At 35.3% G+C, this 20,010-nt stretch overlaps 1 protein-coding gene across 1 annotated transcript in view; it reads right to left on the bottom strand.

The window, feature by feature from the left end:
* Positions 1 to 17,675, bottom strand: part of LOC140435696 (uncharacterized) — a 43,028-nt gene extending 25,353 nt beyond the window's left edge. Inside the window, exons 1-5 of the mRNA XM_072524417.1 lie at positions 17,519 to 17,675; positions 12,162 to 12,399; positions 8,175 to 8,377; positions 5,264 to 6,111; positions 1,260 to 1,548 (exon numbers count right to left, since the gene is read on the bottom strand). Coding sequence (XP_072380518.1) covers positions 1,260 to 1,548; positions 5,264 to 6,111; positions 8,175 to 8,377; positions 12,162 to 12,385 — 1,564 coding nt within the window. The 5' untranslated portion in view covers positions 12,386 to 12,399; positions 17,519 to 17,675. The remainder of the gene's footprint in view (positions 1 to 1,259; positions 1,549 to 5,263; positions 6,112 to 8,174; positions 8,378 to 12,161; positions 12,400 to 17,518) is intronic.
* Between the last annotated feature and the right edge of the window lie 2,335 nt (positions 17,676 to 20,010).

Below are 20,010 nucleotides of genomic sequence, written 5' to 3' on the forward strand. Positions count from 1 at the left end.
GTTTCTAAGATCTTTAGCTTTTAAAGCACATATTAATATAAAAAATACTAAAAACTATTTCATAGATTATTCTTTAATAATGTTTATTATTATAGAATACGTTATTAATTATCCCTAGTTATTAGCCAATGTACACTTAAACACAATACATAGAACTCGACCCACTACACTTTTTTATATTCCTTTTCATAGGACTGATTATGCTCGTCATTTTACCCTGTCGAGAATACTCAGCTCTTGCAATGACCTCCTATTGGATCCTTTCTGCTTAAACATTAATGCTTTCAAAAGGCAACTTAAGAATCTAATTATTAATCTAGATATGTGATATATATATATATATATATATATATATATATATATATATATATATATATACATATATATATATTAATTTTTGTGATTTGATATACTGGTTTAATGTACACATTTTAACTGTTTACTTGTTTCTTTGTTATTGTTTTGATGTTTATTGTACATGATCTTTACTTTTTACTATTTGTTGTATTTTATTGTAAATTGTTCTACCGTTGAAATAAATAAATAAATAAATGTGATATGTCATATGTTGCTGTACGTTCATTAATAACTAAGACGACGTTTAGTGCCCTTTTGGTAGTCTTTTTGTTTCTTTTATCTAAATATATTCGTACTATCCTTCCCTTTTATTGGTTATGTCGCATGCTAGAATTCCATCAGTTATTTATTATATACTTAGCCTGAGGCCTTCTGTAAGCCAATAAGTCAAAATTGGTCTTGAATTTGCTAATAACCAAAGAGATAGTGGTGATAGCAGAAGGTTTATTCGAAAAAGAGTTATTGCAGCTATGCAAAAAATATTCACCAAAATTTAAGAAGTATAGGTAGTGTATATGAAATAGCAAAAGAATATGGAGTTAAAGTGTTGCGATTGTCATCTTATCACTGTGAACTTAACCCCATAGAACTAGTCTGGGATCAAATAAAGGGAAATGTCGCGAGAAATAATACAACATTTATTTAAACTTCAAGATGTTCGTCAACAACTATTATCTGACTCCATATTAAAAGTTTCGTCTGACAATTGGCAAAAGTCTATAAGAACTGTTTTTCCCGTTTCGGGTTTAAGAAGCAATGGTTCCCTAGAACTCTAAAAATCAAATTTAAGATGCCAAACGTGTTTTCCATGACTCACTTCTACGTGCTCTTGAAAGCCGGTCATTAAAAAGTATTTTAACGGATCATTTTTCTGGAGTTTCTTCAAAAGGCTTCATACTTACTATAATTATTCAATAGAAATGCCTTGTGCATTGAATTTCCCTCCAGTTTTTTATGTAAGCTAATATTTTTAAAAACGTCACCATCGAATATACGCCCTTGACAGCTGTCATTAATCACATCAAACGATGCTAAAAAATGTTTGTAATAATTGTAGTAATCTGATCCAATCTTTCTAGGAGCTTGAAGCATAATATGCTTGCCATCTATGGCTCCAATAACGTGAAGGAAATTCCATTTTTTCTCAAACTGTTCTACTATTTCTAACCACTTATTTTCGGTGTTTGGAATCTGGAAAATTAAAAAACAAATTTACTCAATAATTACTGTTCTAAACGTAATGTGTTAGATATTATGTTATATTTACTGTAATGTTAATAATATCATGATTTGAGTATGAAGCCACTCAACCCAAGAAAACAGGAACTGAAAAACCTGAAGAGAAAAATACAGCAAATAGTACATTTTCTCATGAAGATACGGAATAGCTTACCCCTGTAAACCAAGAGAAAGAAGAAATTTCCACGGCGATCCACATCAAAAACTCAATCAAGTCGCACAAAAAAAACGCGTATGCAATATTTTAGACTCTCAACCATCTCCAATGTTACAGGAAGCATTTAATACAGCATATTGAAAAAGAATTGCGCAAATATGACTCTCAGACTTTAGCTCGTGTAAAACATGCAATAAATAATATAATATTTGAAGCCGACATGGGAAAATATAGTATTCATATAATACACCTCCTAGTTCTAGCTATCAAGGAAATAGTACTAGTGAAATATCATCTTCGACTTATGCAACCAGTACTACTCCAACTGCGACACCATTACCTGCTCAAGCAGCGATTTCAATTACTAGGCAGAAGCTTAAACCCGAAGGATTAGAACAAACTGAAAATGGACCAATATTGCTAATTTCTCTTTTTACAAATAACATTTTAGTTTTTACATGTTTTAGAAATAAATGTAGTTGTACAATGTATAAATATTATTTTCAATTTTACCTTTTCGTAGTCTTTGAGGCATTCTAGTATCGACTCACATACCTTGGGAATTATTTTTGATATGGACGGCTTTATTATTCTGCACATTGCAAACTAGAATACAAATCCCCAGTGGCTAAAAATCTCAGAAGTCTTTCTTGCACTGAGATAGCTTCTCAAAAGTGTGTAGTCATTTTTCTTATTCGTGGTCAAATCAAGAAACATATTGTGGTCAAAATTATTTTGGGACATTCAAGTAAAATTTCTTATTGTTTCTTTTTCTGCTTCAAATTTAATGTTTTGCATTAGCTGATGATTTTCACACGGGCTCTTTTTCGATATATTTCTTTCAGCCACCAAAAATTTTTTCGTTTATTTTTACGTTTTTTTGCTTTTGAAAAGCTTGTGAATTAGAATAAAAGCAGCAGCAGTACATGATACATCCATGATTAACTAAATTAACTACAGTGTTACTTGTACGGTCGTACGAGATGGCGCGCGGCACAAGTTAATTTAAAATAAAATCATAAGGGGGCGCCGTGCGAGTCAAGTGACAAGTTTGCCTCGCGAGCCAGGTTGTGCGCGGCAGCCTCACTTAATGGATCAGCCGCTTTACAATATAATAATACACAAAGAAATTATAATCCCTCACTTATGGACAAGTATATCTATGGGTTTATAGTGCCATAATTAACAGAACTACAAATTGAGGTCCGCATACAAGCTAATTCAAAACATTTGGCGAGAAGAAACAATGCCAGATGAATGGAAAGAAGGAGTTATTGTACCAATAACACAAAAAAGGAAACAAAAAGCAATATACTAACTACCGGGGAATAACACTCCTAAACACCACCTACAAAATCCTTGCAAACATCCTGCTAGAAAGAACCAAAACATACACAGAAGGAATCGTTGGAGATTATCAATGCGGATTCAGACCGGGCCGCTCTATTATTGACCAGATATTCACAATAAAACAGATAAAGGAAAAATGCTGGGAGTTTGATCGTCAGCTTCATCAGATGTTCATAGATTTTAAACAATCATTTGATAGAGTATGCAGGGCCAGACTGTGGACAGCGATGCAGGAACTTGGCTTTCCAAAAAATAACTAGTCAGGTTGATACGGATGTGTATGGAACGGTTACGATGTAAGGTGAGAGTTGGACAACAATACTCGGAGACATTTTAAATAAACAATGGACTAAAACAGGGACACCACAACTCTTCAACTTAGCTCTGGAACACATAATCAGAAGTGCAAGAATCGAAAAATCGAATACAGTATTTCATCGAGAAGGACCAAACTTACTACTGGCATTTGCAGACGATACCGATCTAATAGGAAACACACGATTAAGGATAAAGGAGACTTTCGTGAGGTTCGAGAAGAGAGCAGAGAAGATCGGGGTCCAAATCAACGAAAACAAGACGAAATATATGTATATGAGCCGCAATAACCAAATCGGAGACAGACTTGGTCAGAACATCACAATCGATGACTTTAACTTTGAGCGCGTTAGAGAATTCAAGGATCTTGGAACAACAATAACTGAAGACAATAACGGATCACAAGAAATAAACAACAGGATCCAGGCCGGCAACAGATGTCTTCTTGCCCTCCAAAACTTTATAAAATCGAAACAACTAACAAGATGTACGAAGATAAAGGTCTATAAAACAATCATACGACCCGTTGTAACTTTACCCAGACGACAACATCATAAAAGAAATAAAGTCCAGAAGGCTCCAATGGGCAGGACACCTCAGAAGACATTCTGACGAACGAACAGTAAGACTGGTGTGGGAGGAAGTCCTAACTGGAAGGAGACCACGCGGACGCCCACGTCTCCGGTAGCGAGATAATATAGCAAGAGACCTAAGCACTATGGGCGTGGAGAATTCGATGGAGGTTGCTCAAGACAGAAAAAAGTGGAGGCATGTTGTCGAGTCGGCTAAAACCCACGAAAGGTTGTAACGCCACGGAGTATGTAAGTATGTATGTAAATTGAGGGTAGGGTTATTCATTATACACCTGCTCGGGGACGAATTTAGCGTCACTCATTGGATGGGACATACTGATAGAATGGAAGAAGATAATGTATCGTCCAAAATAAGCAAAAACAATAAAAGTAGAATATAGAACAAGGGAAAGCAGAAGCTGATATTTAAGGAACAAATTTAATAGAGCAATTTTAAAAATGAATTATTGAAAAAGCAAAGAGCAAAATAGATCAGAATGGAGAAGAATTCTTAAAGAGTCCAAGTCCCATCAAGGGTTGTCGTGATCAATAATGATGATGATTGTATGATTGTAATGCTGGTCCTTCATTGGTCTGATACATACTTACTTACTTACTAGCCAACGCCCACCCTTGGCATGTTAGCCATTTGGTGGCGCGCTGACCAGTATAGACGAGCCGTTTCTCGTAGGCGATCTTCATCCTCCTCGGGTGGGTCTGTTTTCAGGGCTGGGCACTCTGGAAGGTGAGCAGCATCCATCTGGGGCTGATCACATAGTGGACAGTTGTCATTTTCGCCGACGCCGATGCGATGTAGATGGGAGGCCAGGTAGTCATGCCCCGTAGTTACACTAATAGTTACGGCTACACTAATAGGTCTCGGCAAGTTGCGAGGGATTGGTGACTCTATTAGGTGAGCCCAAGATTTTCCAGCACCGGCTTGTATTTGCTGCTCTTTTATCTTCGCTTTGATTCCTCTTCTAATGGTGGACTTTGCTGATGTGTACGATTGGAAGCTAGGAGGCTGTGGAAGAGTAGTGCCTTCTTTTGCAAGTTCATCCGCCGCTTGATTTCCTTTAACACCGACATGTCTAGGGATCCATTGTAGAGTAATCAGCCACCCTTTTTCCATCAAGTTCGATAGTTGGACGCGGCAAGATATTGTTTTGGCACAGTCGGTGTATCAATTTGTAGACAGGGCGAGGATTGCGGCTTGGCAGTCGATGAAGAAGGCAACTTTTTGGGGGTGTTGGTAATTCTCAAGATTTCTTGCAGCTTCGTGTATAGCAGCAATTTCGCCGTCGTAGTTGGTGAGAGGGGCACCCACAGCTATAGAGCCTTTGAAGAACGTTGAGACATATCCTGCTCCTGTTCTTCCCGAGTCCGGCATCAAGGATCCATCGCAATAGATGTGGAGCCACTCATGTGCTGGGTACTTGGTGTGTATCGTCTTTAGGGCGGCTTTCCTTAGGGCAATGTCTGACGATAAGTGCTTCGGGTCGTTATGGTTTTCAAGCAGTAATTCTGTGTTTGGTAGACAGCAGGCCAGTGTGGTTTGCGCTGGGAAGGGGGCGGCTTCCGACAGGACAATGTGGTATTTTTCCATGATTTGGTTTGCTACTGCAAGCGGAGTGATTTGTATTTTAAGATGTGAGGCTGCTTGTCTATATTCGTCCCATTTTTGTGGAAGTATTCGTCTTTGCCTTTCCCAGAAGGTTAACGCGTGTTGCTCTCTGCGGCATTGTATTGGTTCAATACCGGTCTGGGCTTCCATTGATGTAATCTGTGTTGATTTTAGAGCACCGGTGATGACGCGAAGGGCAGTGTTCTGGGCGACTTCAAGCTTGGAGGTGGTGTTTGTACTCGCAGTTATTGTAGCTTCACTCCCATATTCTAATATCGGCCGGACATAGGTTTTGTATGTTGCTACCAGGCCATCATGCGTGGCGCCCCACTTTGTTGCTGTGAGACGTTTGAGCAGTCGACATCTCTTTGTGACTTTCTCTGCAATGTCGTCGATTTGAGGTTTCCACGTCATTTTCTTATCTATGTACATCTTCAAGTATTTTGTTACGTCCTGTCTTTCCAGATCAACTCCTATTACCTTGGTTTGATACATGCCTGATATTTTAATTTTTCAAAAAATTCTTGTATGTGTCCAATTATCGGTAACAGTTTATTTGGTATGCCATTAGGTCCTTAAATTTTTTACAATTTAATCTACACAGGATATCTCCGATTACTTCTTTTACTATTTCTATGTCGTCAATATTATTACCTTTTTCTTCTTTTTCTTTTGCTTCTCATTCTGCTTCTACAGATCTAATACTGTCTCCATTCTAAAGCTCTTTTATACAAGATATTCTTTCTTTCTCTTTTCTTTCTTTCTTTCTTTCTCCCCTTCCTTTTACCCTAACAGGGTGTCGGATTTGGGCTAGCTATTTTAATTTCCATTTACCCACCTCTTCCATTCTTTTCTGTTTCCTGCCATTATTTTCAATTCCTGGAGTGATTTTTGTTTAAGTTTTCCCTCCTCTACTACTTGCTGTATCCATTTTTTTCTTGGTCTGCCTCTTTTTCTTTTTCCGATGTTTTTTGCTTCATAAATTTTTCTTGTTATTCTATTGGATTGCATCCTCATCAGATGCCCATACCAGTTTATTTGTCTCTTTGCTATTTTGTTCATTATCGGTTCCTGGTTGGTCATTTTCCTAATAGTCTCGTTGCTTAATCTATCCCATTTTGTCTTTCCAACTATCGTTCTTAGATGTCTCATCACCATTGCGTTTATCCTGCTCTTATGTTTTTCCAGAATTGTCCAGTTTTCACTTGCATAGAGCACAGTCGGTATCACTATTGTGTTATATATTTTTATTCTTATTTCTCGTGCAAGTTCTCTTTTTCTATAACTTGTTTGATTTCTTTGCTCTATTTGTTATTTCCCAGTCTATTTTTCCATCATTAGTTATTATACTTCCCAGGTATTCGTAAGTTGTTACTATTTCCAATTCTGAGTTTTTACATTTTATCTTTATTTTATTATCTTCCTTATCTCCTTTGCCGCTGATTATCATTATCTTACTTTTTTCCTCGTTTATATCCATTTTAAGTTCTTCTATTTGTTCTACCCATATATCCATTAGTTTCTGCATTTTATTCTCGGAATTTGCTATTAGTACTATGTCGTCTGCATACATTAAGGACTCTATTGTTTCCGGTTGTAATCTGCGATAACCTATTATTGTCTGTAGTTGATTAGTTCTGACTCTAGTGTTTCTTATCAATTCGTTCATTACTATTATGAATAGCAAAGGGCTGAGACTATCTCCTTGTTTAATACCTCTCTTCCAATTAAATGCTTCCGATCTTTCCCCTGTTATTTGTACCCTTCCTTTTACCTCTTTGTAAGTACTTTCTATAATTTTTATCAATGCATTAGGTACGTTAATTTTCCTCAAGCATTTCCCTATAATATTTCTTTCTATCGTGTCAAATGCTGCTTTTAGGTCTATAAATGCTAATACTAGTTTTTTCCCCGTATCTATGCTTCTTTCTATTGGGTTTCTAATGATATATATGTTGTCATTTGTCTGTCTTCCCGGTCTAAATGCCATTTGTTCTTCTCCCAATACCATTTCTACTTCTTGTCTCAGTCTCTTCTCTATTATTTTCGTATATATTTTAAAGCACACCGATGACAGACATATTGCCCTATAGTTGTCGCAGTTTACATGTTCTCCTTTTTTGTATATTGGCACGATGATATTGTTCTGCCAGTATTTAGGGATTGTTTGTTTTTCCCACGCCTCTTTATATATTTTCCATAACCAGTTTATTCCATACCATTCCATAAGATATTCATTGTTCTATTTTTATTTTGCTTAGATTTTATATTCAATAATGCTTTATCTACCTTTTCTTTGCGATCCATATAGGTCAGGTTCTTTTTCAATCTTTGTATTGCTGCTATTGTCTTGTTGCTACAGTATTCATTCTAAAGAAGTTGTCTGTAAATAAAAATGAACGAAGTAAAATAGGAAAGATAATAAAAAGTCTAATAGGTTGATATAACTATTCGTATTTTTATTTTCCAAAAGTTCACAATTAAAAGTCATTTATTAAAATTGATATTAAAATTTGGCAAAAGCCTACAGACATAAAATCAGATAGAATTAAAAGTCTTTATAAGTTACACTCGTTGATAATCCAATCATTGTTTCCCCCACAAAATTGATCGTAGGTCGTCCAAGCTTTAAAACCATTACCTTTCATTCTCTGAAATTCGTCGAATATTTTTCTTACGCATTGAACATCGTCGTGGATATCATCGTCTCTTAAACTGTTACAAGATAAATGACAGCCCTGAGGATGATCTGGTGGACCGCACCTATAAAAGGAAACATTATTAAACTGTTACTGAAATATTAACTTATGTGCCTAGAAAAACGATAGAATTAAAAATAAATAATAAATAAAACTATAAACAAAAAATTTAAATATTGTAAGAACACAAAGCAGGGACTAGCAGAGCTTCAGTGGGATCCCTAGTGCTGAAGGGGATTGTGTCTAAGAGCGATGAGTCCAAACGAAAAGGAGGAGGTAAGCTTCTTATTCTGTTGTCTGATGGATCGTCCTCGATACGGCATTTATCTGGGGTACAGCACTTTCAACAAAATCTCACAAAAAGCAATTTATCCGAGCAGATATGAAGAGTCTGCTAGGGTAGGATGTACATACAGTGTTTGTCGAGACTCTGATAGCTATCACCAAGTGTAATCTAATACACGTGTTAGTAAAGTAAAGAGAAATAATATTCTTCTTCTTCTTATTTTTATGTAGGCATGACTATCTGTTTGTTTTTCAATGTGCCTCCAGTAAGTTGTCGTTCCATCGTTTTCGTGGTCTTCCTACTGATCGTTTTCCTATTGGGGAACCGTATTCTGCCGTCTTTACTACTCTATTTATTGTCATTCGGCTTATACAATCGTTCCATTCTACTCTTCTATTTCTTACTAAGTTCTTGACGTTCTCCACCTTGCATCTACTTTGTATATCTGTACTTTTAGCTCCGTCTATTTTGTAAATTCTGCCTATCATTTCTTTCCCGATTTTTTTATTTCTCCATACTGTTTCATACAGGCAGCATGCGTCTTTATTTCCTCTATTCACTTGATCTTCCACTTCTGTTTCGAGTTTTCCATAGCTAGATAATGTGATGGCTAGATATGACCTTCCAGCTCCAATTTACATCTTATCTAAATTTGCTGTTGTAACCATGCGTTTTGTCTTTTTGGGGAAATTAACATGTTAAATTTTCTGGCGGTTGTATTAAATTGGTACAGCATACGTTGTAAAACGTCTTCACTTTAAGAAAGGGGTATTGCGTCATCTGCATAGCTCTCCCATTTGGTATTCTTTTCTAGTTCTTACTTTTTTTAATATTTCATCCATAATCAGGTTGAACAATAGAGCACTCAGGAACTCTCCCTGTTTTATCCCATTGCCAGCTTCAATAGGGTCGGTTAGTTCTTTTTCTACTCTTACTTTTATTGCGTTGTTTTGGTAGATGCTTTCGATTGTTTTGATTATTCCTAGAGGTATTTTTCTTGCGTACAACAAGTGGATAACGTCCTTTAATTAAGTTCCACGAAACACTTGCAATTGCCTCATTATAAATATGGCGTCGGTGTTGTTGTTCTTCTGCTAGTGTTATAATTTCATTCAGTTTATTTGTTATAACTTTGGTTGTTAATTTTAGTGTTGTGTTTAATAAATTAATTCCTCTGTAATTTTCTGTGTCCGATTTGTCTCCCTTTTTGAAAGGAGGTATTAGGAATTCTGTTGTGTTCTATTATTTTTTGGATTAGTTTTAATAGTTGTTTTGGTCAGATCCAGTCCTCCGTACTTTAGGAGTTCGTTCGGTATTCTGTCCTCTCCTGGTGATTTTCTATTTTTTAATTTCCTTAATGCTTCCTTTACCTTTTCCTCCTCAATATTTATTTCTTCGTTTGTCGTCACCACTGGTGTTGGTGGTTCGTTCATCAAGAGAGAAAAAGGTTCATTTTAGTATGGGAAGAGGAATGAGACGAGATGGGGAAATTGACGAAGTGGACAAAGTCGTTGATTCTAAATCTGAAAAGATAGATGGACTAGGGGTTCCAGCGTTTGGATTACTTCCTGACGCAGATTCCCACATTACATGGTTCTTGCAGGGCATACCTTTACAGATTCAGAAACTCAAAAAAACACATATCTTGGTAATGTAAAATGTTGAACATACTTTATTAGCGCGTGATAGGTGAATAGCAGAGAGAAGCCTGATTGAGAGAGCTGGGGACGGGCTGCAATCAATCACGGAATTCAGGAAGCAGATGCTAATATTGCACGATTGAAGAAGGGGATCCACATCTTCAAACTCTATAGAATATACCACGAATTTGATATTGTTAAATATATGTAATGATTATAGATATACTTAATTATTATACAAAATATACCTGCAGGCAACAACCACTGTCAGATTACATACTAACAGTAATCGCATAAAAATAGAACGGGGGGTTAGACAAGGAGACCAATGTCACCTAAACTTTTTAATACGGTGCTAGAACATGATTTTAAGAATTTGGATTGGATGACAAAGGGAATAAAAATAGGTGGAGAATATCTACACAACTTACGTTTCGCCGATGATATACTTATAATAGCTGAAGATCTAGGTATGGCAAGAGAGATGGTACAGGAACTCGTTGTGGCTACAGAAAGTGTAGGTTTAAATATAAATATCTCGAAAACAAAAATCATGACCAATTTGGTACCCAACCAGAACATCAGTATTGGTGGAAAAGAAATAGAACTCGTAGATAGATATAAATACCTGGGACATGAAATTATGATTGGCAGGGATAACCAGACTCATGAACTGAAGAGAAGAATCGGCCTTGGGTGGGCAGCATTTGGAAAACTGAGAGAAACTTTTAAAAGTGAGCTGCCCACATGCCTAAAGAGAAAGGTATTTGATCAGTGCGTCCTCCCAGTCTTGACGTACGGAGCAGAAACACTTACCTTAACAAAAGCAGCAGCTACCAAACTGAGAGTCACGCAGAGAAGAATGGAGCGGTCCATGTTAGGAATAACTCTGCAAGACAGAATAACCAACGAAGACATCAGGAGAAGAACCGGAGTGACTGACATCATCGAGAAGATAGCCAGACTAAAATGGAGATGGGCAGGACACATAGCCAGAATGACAGATGGGCGATGGACAAAGAGGTTATTGGAATGGAGGCCAAGGGAAGACAAGAGAAGCGTCGGTCGACCACCTACAAGATGGACTGACGATTTAAGACGACTCAATAAAAACTGGATGAGAGCGGCGCAAGATAGACGGGGTTGGAAACATGAGGAAGAGGCCTATGTTCAGCAGTGGACTCTTGAGGCTGGATGATGAAATATATGTAATGACGATGGAACAAAATAAACCAGCTAGAAAAACGCTTCCTGATAGACCCATTAGTTAGAGAAAAAGTGAAAGACCAAGAACAAGGTTCCTTGATAACATCAACGAGGACATGAGAAAGATGGGGATATGTGCTGGGCGGAGAAATGCGATGGATAGGAACGACTGGAGAGAAATTCTTGAGGAGGCTAGGACCCACGAAGGGTTGTAAATCCAGAATGATGATGATGATGGGCTGTGGCAAGATTGAACATGAATAGGAAGAGAAAGAGAGAAAAGGATTAAGCAGTCTCTAACGAAAAAGTGAAAATATGCGTCAGAGTCGTAAATGAATAAGAAGATAGATGAATGGTGGTCCGACTGGTAATTCATAATTGAGGAGGGTTTTTTTAACAGGTAATCCCAGGTATCAGGTCGCGGGTACCATCGTGGTAACGCCGGAGGATATCTGCATAACTGACTCTGGTTTTTTCACCTTCTAGAACCGACTCGGATATTTTCATACGTCTCTCATATAAGACGAAAAAAATCTAATAGTTTTAAAAATATAAATCACTGAACAGATTTAAAATTTTAAGATTTTGGTACTTATTAGAGACCAGTACATGTTGTACAACAATCATGTTGAAATGTCGGGAATGCGGTCTGTGATATAAAATTAGACTACTTAATTTATAGATTATTAGACTAATTTATTTATTTATTAACTTACCAATATAACTGAGAAATCTGAAACAGGCCGTTATCATGAGATTGGGTATTTATGGCAGCAGTATTAAATTGTGATTCATGTTGGACAATGCATATCCAAGTTGGGATTTGCCAGCGAGGGAATTTGTATTCGTAAAGTAGTTCCCTCGCCAAAGTACATTTATCGTAGAATCTGCCATATGCTAAAGGAAGAACTAGTAATAGTAATGCTGCTCTGTGGATCATTTTGTAGTATATACCTGAAAAATATTTGCAAAATTACCTAATTGGACGACGATTAATAATTTATATTGATATTTTTCAAATATTTTATATTGATGACTAAGCACTAAAACTAAGACAAGTGCAAGAGAAATCATTAGAATATAACAAACCGGTATATCTATGTTTCGTGAACCTTAAGAAGGCATATATAGGACAATTCAGGATATGAGAGAGGAGAAACCTTGGTTAACTTCCTAGAAGCCCACAAAAATTATGCAATGAACAAATTCTATGGGAAAAAAATTTTAAAGAAAGTGGACGTGGCTATCCCCAGACGGAACGAAATAGATTACATACTGTGTAACAAAACAGATTTCATACAGGACGTAACAGTAATAAATACGGCGTCAGTAAGTACCGATCACCGAATGGTTAAAGCCACATTAGAGATAAAACATAATAAAAATAGAAACAAATTTAGAAAAACTTGGAATATAGACCCAGATAAACTAAAATCTAATACATAACAATATAAAAGCAAGTTAAAACCCGCGAAAGTATTAAATCTAGATAAACTTAGCTTAAATGAAGTCATAACAAAAGAACTATTAAATGCAAGCTCAGAAGTGGCAACCGCTAACAGAAACCGAAAATCCAAAATAAGTGTAAAATCACAAAACATGCTGAAACAAAGAAAAGATCTTCTGAGACGAAACAAAAGAGACACTGCAAAATTTAAAGAACTTAATTGAGTAATAAGAAAACAGATAAAAAAGGACATTAAAAAACATCAAGAAAACCGTATAGAACAAGTCATAGAGAAAAACCGAAGTCTCAAATGCACCAAACCGAAACTAGAAAGAAAAACATAATAACCATTAAAAATGAACAAGGAAAACTAGAAAAAAAGTATATTTGATATGGCAAACTCAATTGAAAAGTTCTACGCCGATCTGTATCGTTCCAGAAACGATCCTCCTAACAAAGCAGAACTTGAAAAGGCAGATAACAAATGTCAACTCAGAAGTGATGCCCGAAATAAGTCGAAAATATCTACCAAAACAATACAGTAAAAGTAAAAGTAGAAGAAGAACTATCTGTCCCTATTGAAGGTAGCAATGGGATAAGACAGGGAGATTCCCTGAGTCCTCTATTGTTCAACCTACTTATGGATGCAATAATTAAAAAAGTAAGAACTAAAAAAGGATATCAAATGGGAAAAACACAACTTAAAATAACCTGCAATGCAGACGATGCAATACTAGTCTCTCACTGTGAAGATAATTTACAACGTATTCTACACCAATTTAATATAACCGCTATAAAATTTAACATGTTAATTTCCCTAAAAAAGACAAAATGCATGGTGATAACAGCAAATTTACTAAGATGTAAATTAGAGCTGGAAGGTCAGATAATAGAACAAGTGATGGAATTTAACAATTTAGGCATCATATTATCTAGCTACGCAAAGCTCGAAATAGAAGTCAATAGAGCAAACAGAGTCGGAGGTAGCCTGAATGAAACAATATGGAGAAATAAAAATATCGGGTAAGAAATGAAAGACAGAATTTACAAATAGTCAAATATTCATCAGACCAATAATGACATACGCTGCAGAAACACGACCTGACACAAAGAGGACAAAAAGTATGTTAGAAACAGCAGAGAAGAAGACACTTTAGATAAACATCAAGGAATGGGTAAGAAATAAAAGAGTATAATGAAATGATCAAGACTATCAGTAGGAAGACGATGGAACGGCACATTGAAAAACAGAGAGGGTCATATCTACATAAAAAGAAGACATTTTTGGAGAGATACGTTGCTGAATTTATTCTACTGAATAGCAGAAAAAAGGATTGCCACATGCACATATTTTGGTTTGGTTAGTCAACTAAATTACACCAGATTAAATTGACCAAATCATCTTAGCAGAAAATTTTCGAAAGGAACAAAATCGATCAAATGAATTGAATAATTTTGTAATAATTTTTCTTTATATTTATTTTAGTTTGTGGTATCGCAACGCGCGCAAGTTACAGCTAGTAATAAATAAATGTCGCGACTACACCGATCATAAAGTACAAAAAAAACAATTGAAAAAAATTAAAATTTTATATTTATAAAGTTTTTATTTTTTTATGAAGAGTTAAGGTAAAGTCATATAAAAGATATTAACAGCTCGCCAATGAAATAAGAAGAGTGTATAAGAGGAAGTAACAACCAGTGTTAGGACAGGTGTGGGGGAGACTAATAAATTTCATATGAAATTAGGATTGTATGAAGGCTTGGTATTTAGTCCTTAGTTATTCTCATTAGTTAAGGATCAGATAACAGCGAAGCTACAGGGTTACATTCCCTGGTGCCTAATGTAGGCTGATGATCTAGTGTTAGAAGAAAAAAAAGTGATTTGGAACAAAAACTGGAACAGTGGAGAAAAGATTTTAAGGAAAAATGTTTAAAACAAAAGGAAAAAAACAGAGTATTTGGAATGTTTATTTAAAGATCGAGTAAATACAAATAAAATGATAATTTTGGATGGGGACTGCAGGACTATTGGTGGTGGTGACTATTGAATGGTGACTACTGCTGGATTACAGATAAACCGGATCAATAAGCTCATAAATTATATGAACAATTAAGAGGAATACTGAGATATGTCAAAACCTATAAAATTATTGTTATTGGCGATTTCAATATAAAAGTCAGCAATAAAACATTTGAAAACGTACGTGTGATTTCTGACTTTGTCAGCGAAATGCAAGAGGGGAGAGGCGAAATGTTTCAATTTCGTTCTGAAGAAAATTTCGTTATTAAGTAACACTCCCTGCAAGTAGATTACATACCTAAAAATCTACACCAGACAATCCGTACTATATACAGTTAAATAGATTGCATTCTGACAAATATGCGATTGAGGAACAAGATAATTACAGTGGCAGCATACAGGTAAGACTTAAGTGTGAATTATGAAAACAAAAATTCCCCACTTGTCATTTTAATATGCGAGGACTGACAACACCTAATTAAATCGGAACTTCAAAGACGAATAAGACCAACAGACCGACATACAATCGAGACAAATTAAAAATGGCTCCAGGACGACACATTTTTAGGGAGGAACTCAAAACAAGAGAACGTAAAGTAAATAGCTGGGAAGATTTGGCAGATGTTTTGATAGAAATAGCTGAAGATAAACTGGATAGAAAAGAGAAATGCAGAAAAGAATGGATGTCAGATGAAACTTATCGAGGAAAGAAAACAGCATAAGAAATATATTTTGCAAGCAAGAACTGTAGAAGAAAGTGCGAACCGACAACAAGAATATGAAACAATAAATAAAGTAGTTAAAAGAAATGCAAGAAAAGACAAAAGAAGGTGGGTTAAAGAACTGGCAAAACAAGCTAAAACAGCTGCAGAACACAACAGAACTAGAGAGCTATACCAAATTACTAGACGATTAACAAAAAATGGACCCAACTGTTTAAACATTGTGAGATACAAGACAGGTGAACTACTTACTACAATAAAGAACTCTACCAAGTAGAGAGATGGAAAGAGTATTTTTCAGGAGATGCTAGACATACCCAGGGAAAACGCAGATGAAATTGCCGAAAACCCGTAGAATCTAGACTTGCGTATATCTTGCGAGGCCCCTTCAATTTGTTTATAACAATTTCTGGCCCACTTGGAAAATAAAAAAAAATAAATTTGAACATGAAAAATATACAAAATCGAATAAAAAAGGTTAGATGCGGTAGAAATTCAAAAAAAAATTTAGTTGGTTTATGCTTTTACTCCTTATAGGGGTAACCGCTCGCTTATGAATATGATGAGCAAAAAAGACAAAGTGAGCAAAAAATTACATGTAGCAGATGTTTACAAGGTGAGAAAATATATAATAAACCGAACGAAGCTAAAGTTCGACTAGAAAAGAAACTCATGAAAATGAGAATCCTTTCGAATTCAAAGTTACCACCGTTAATGTAGAAAGAACTTGGGAAACATTTTCAAGGGTACACTTTTTTCGAAAAAATTTTTTGGCTGTAGAACTCAGTAGACTTTGGACTATATTAGCTTTGTATGTAAAAAATTAAGATTATTTATTTAGCATAATTTTTAAATTATTTTCAAGAACGAAAGATAATACTGGTGGATGCCCGTGTATTCTTAATACTTTTACACAAGGCAGAGACTTGGACTCTTCGCGGTCGCGAGCACCACAAAATTAATACCTTTGAGATGTGGTGCTGGAGAAAAATGCTGCGCATACCTTGGACAGCTCATAGGATAAACGTTTCCGTTCTAAACCAACTCAAGATTAAAAAAAAGCTGTCCACAATATGTCTGCAACGTATTCTGCAATTTTTCGGTCATGTGGTTTGCAGAGGTGACAATAATTTGGAGAACTTAATTGTTTCGGGAAACGTTCCGGGGAGAAGAGCAAGAGGACGATCATCAATTAAATAGTCCGATTCAATTAAGAATTCAGCTTGAAACTGATTCTGCGAAGCTCTCAGAGCAGCTGAAGATACAGACCAATGGAGAAGACTTATTAGGAATATTGGAAGAAATCACGATCCTCATTAATGGGAACTGACAAGCGAGAAAGAAGCGGCAAACAGCATATGCTGTGTAAAGATAAATAAGTAAGTAAAATTATAAATCCAGAGAAAGAAGAAATGCAGAAAATAAGAAGTGCTGTTTCATATTGACATAGACAAATATACCTAATACCTGGAATAAAGAAGATATAATTCATAGATTCAATATGAAAGAGTGCAGCTTGGCTGTTAAAAAACCCGTATTTAAACAAATATATCAAAAAGATCTGACTGTATTGAATTTGTTAATAACCAATCCACAAAGAATAAAACAGCTGTTTTTACTAGACATGATAATTAGAAAACCAAATAACATTAATGACTTGAAAACTTGTTCGATAAAAAAACTTAAAAAATATAAAATTTTACATTTAATTCACGCAGAAAATAAGAGTTGGTAAAGCATCACAAAGATATTCAAATACATATACGTTACGTTTCTAACAATTTTTGAATCAATCAAGTGGATTTAGGATAAATGGCCCAAGCCAAAAAATTAAAATAAGAGTCTGATTAAAATTAGAGTGTATATGTAGATACCACTTACCTTATATTGTAGTTTAATAATAATACTGACAATGTGACAGACATACACACAAACATGTTTGCCTTTTTATACTAATATAACACCAATTAGAATCCAAAAAATTATGAACTGATAGTTGTCTTGATACATAAAGTTTACTTTTGAAGCACAGGGACGGCCGAACTGTATCAGACCTAAAGGTTTTATATCGAATTAATGTAGCCGAACTTAGTATAGAGAAAAAGTTTTTTTTAGGACATCGCAACAACCAGGTATTTGACTAGTTTTTCCATTAAAATGTGTCTGTAGTAAGCAAACCTTTACGTTTCTTGCAACAATTTCGGCGTGGTTTTTTAATTATCAACAAACTAGTGCGAAACATGCGTATATTTCAAATTTTCGCTTACCATTAAAAAGCCATTATGTATAGCCATAAAGCCTGTACCTTTGGAAATTTCACAAAATATTACTTTTGGATTTTTTTACCAGACAAATTATAATGCTAAAAAAATCTTTTTGTACATGTTTTGAATTATTTTGAATTTTGTATAATCTGTAAGTTGCACCATTTTAAAATCAGATTGCATTTGTTAGTCCAGTCGTGAGAGAGTTGACCCCTAAAAATCATACGAACATGCTGAATTTTGCAGAGAATATTAATTTTGGGACCACAAAAAAGGTGCAAAAAAGTTTACCACTTTTACCCCCGGGATTCCCCCTAAAAACGCAAAAAAATCGATTTACCAAGAATCTGTACGTCATAGAAAAAATATTTTAAATAAAAAATGTAGCTGAGATAATTTTAAACAAAAATGGTTTTAAGCATTTTTTGTGTAGCATGAACGGTTCTCTTAGAAACCACGCTTGAAGCGAACGTCGATTTTCCATGTCAGTTACGCGCGCGAAATCAATGTTCAATAAAATTTGTATCAGCGGGACGGTAAAAATTCGATATCTTTTGATTCTAGTGACTTATTGACAAAAATCAAAATGCGTTTTAAAGGTAAAGAATAAAAATAAAAGTAAATAATAATAACATATTGTTTAATGAGTATATTAAAACATATTGTAATTGTCAAAAGCTGTGTTAAATTTAATTCTCCCATTCTTATTCTTATTAAATTCGACTGCATATGGTTCTTCTTTTCCTTCTATAAAATGAAGGAAAGGAAATGAATTATTCTAATTGAAACTCAGGAAAATCATGCTCTTCGACAACTTCATCAGAATCCATTTTACTAGGTGTGTCACAGAAGTAAGTATATTTGATCGTCCTCTTTACTATCAGATGAAGAATTAGAAGAAAGTTTAATCAGCTTTTTATTTACTTTTTCCTTAGGTTCTTTTTCTCTTGACGTTGCTTTTTCCTTTCTGTTTAGCAGCTCCGACACAATAGCAAGTTTCTCTGGTGTACTGGTTAAAATTCTAGTTTTTCCTTCCTTTCGCATTCCTCTGCCTTATAAATCTTTTCTAGATGGCGCTTTGGTAAACGGAGTTATGCTACATATGTATTGAGAGGCAGATCGGTTACAGATGACGTATATTCACTCTGTAGTGCAGCTAAAGACTCTGAAGTTGTATCATCAGCTTGAAAAGAAGTGGACGGACACGTATAGAAAAGGAAGTAGACGGGGTAGATAAACGTTCAGCTAGGATTAAAATCAAAGAATTGGAAGTTGGGTCACCAGGAGCGCTAAATGAAGTATATTTACCAACCATTGGTGTCTCCGGTCGATCTGTGACATACGATTGCAGATATTCTTTTTCTGTAAAAATATTGGTGTTAACTGGCCACAAACCTGAAACCTCAAAACTTTACAATATTTTTTGGTGTGACTGCTTATAGATAAGCTTTTACTGCAATTCCTGCAAGGTCATAAATACTTTTTGGTTTACCAGGATTACTTAACATCTAGTCTTCTGCAGTTTTGTGGTAAAAAAACCAAAAACCCGTCGGTCCAAGGGCTCAATTTTATGCGATGTATGCGGATGAATTGATAATAAAACTACACCCGAATTTTTGGCTTTATCAATTGTGTCTATTGAAATATGCCTATTATGATTATCCATGATAATCAGTGTCGGCTCTTCCTGGGTAAGTTTAGTATAAGTGTTCCAAGAATTGAAGAAAAATTTTTGATGTCGAGCATCCTGAAGGATTTGCTGCCCCAATGCATCCGGGTGGACGCATTCCATTTGTCGTGTGATCTTTTATCATCTATTTTGATCATCATCTAGCAAGTCAAAATATGTGGACAGTTTGACTTGCTGCATTTATTTAATCTATCATTGTAACACTAATGTAACACTAATTCTTCTTCCTGCCGAGATTATACTGCCAAGTTTTTTAATGGCTTAGGCGCTAATATTTTAGATTGTTTGTGCTTAGTTTTTACTTTACTGTAAGTTTTTTAAACTATGGTACAGCCAATCAGTGGAAATTTACATTTTTAATATTGGTGCAATTATTAAAAAATTGCTCAACATTGTGTGTATTAAAACTAGTGGCTCTA

Source organism: Diabrotica undecimpunctata, chromosome 3 (assembly GCF_040954645.1).
Source record: "Diabrotica undecimpunctata isolate CICGRU chromosome 3, icDiaUnde3, whole genome shotgun sequence".
NCBI classification, from domain to species: domain Eukaryota; kingdom Metazoa; phylum Arthropoda; class Insecta; order Coleoptera; family Chrysomelidae; genus Diabrotica; species Diabrotica undecimpunctata.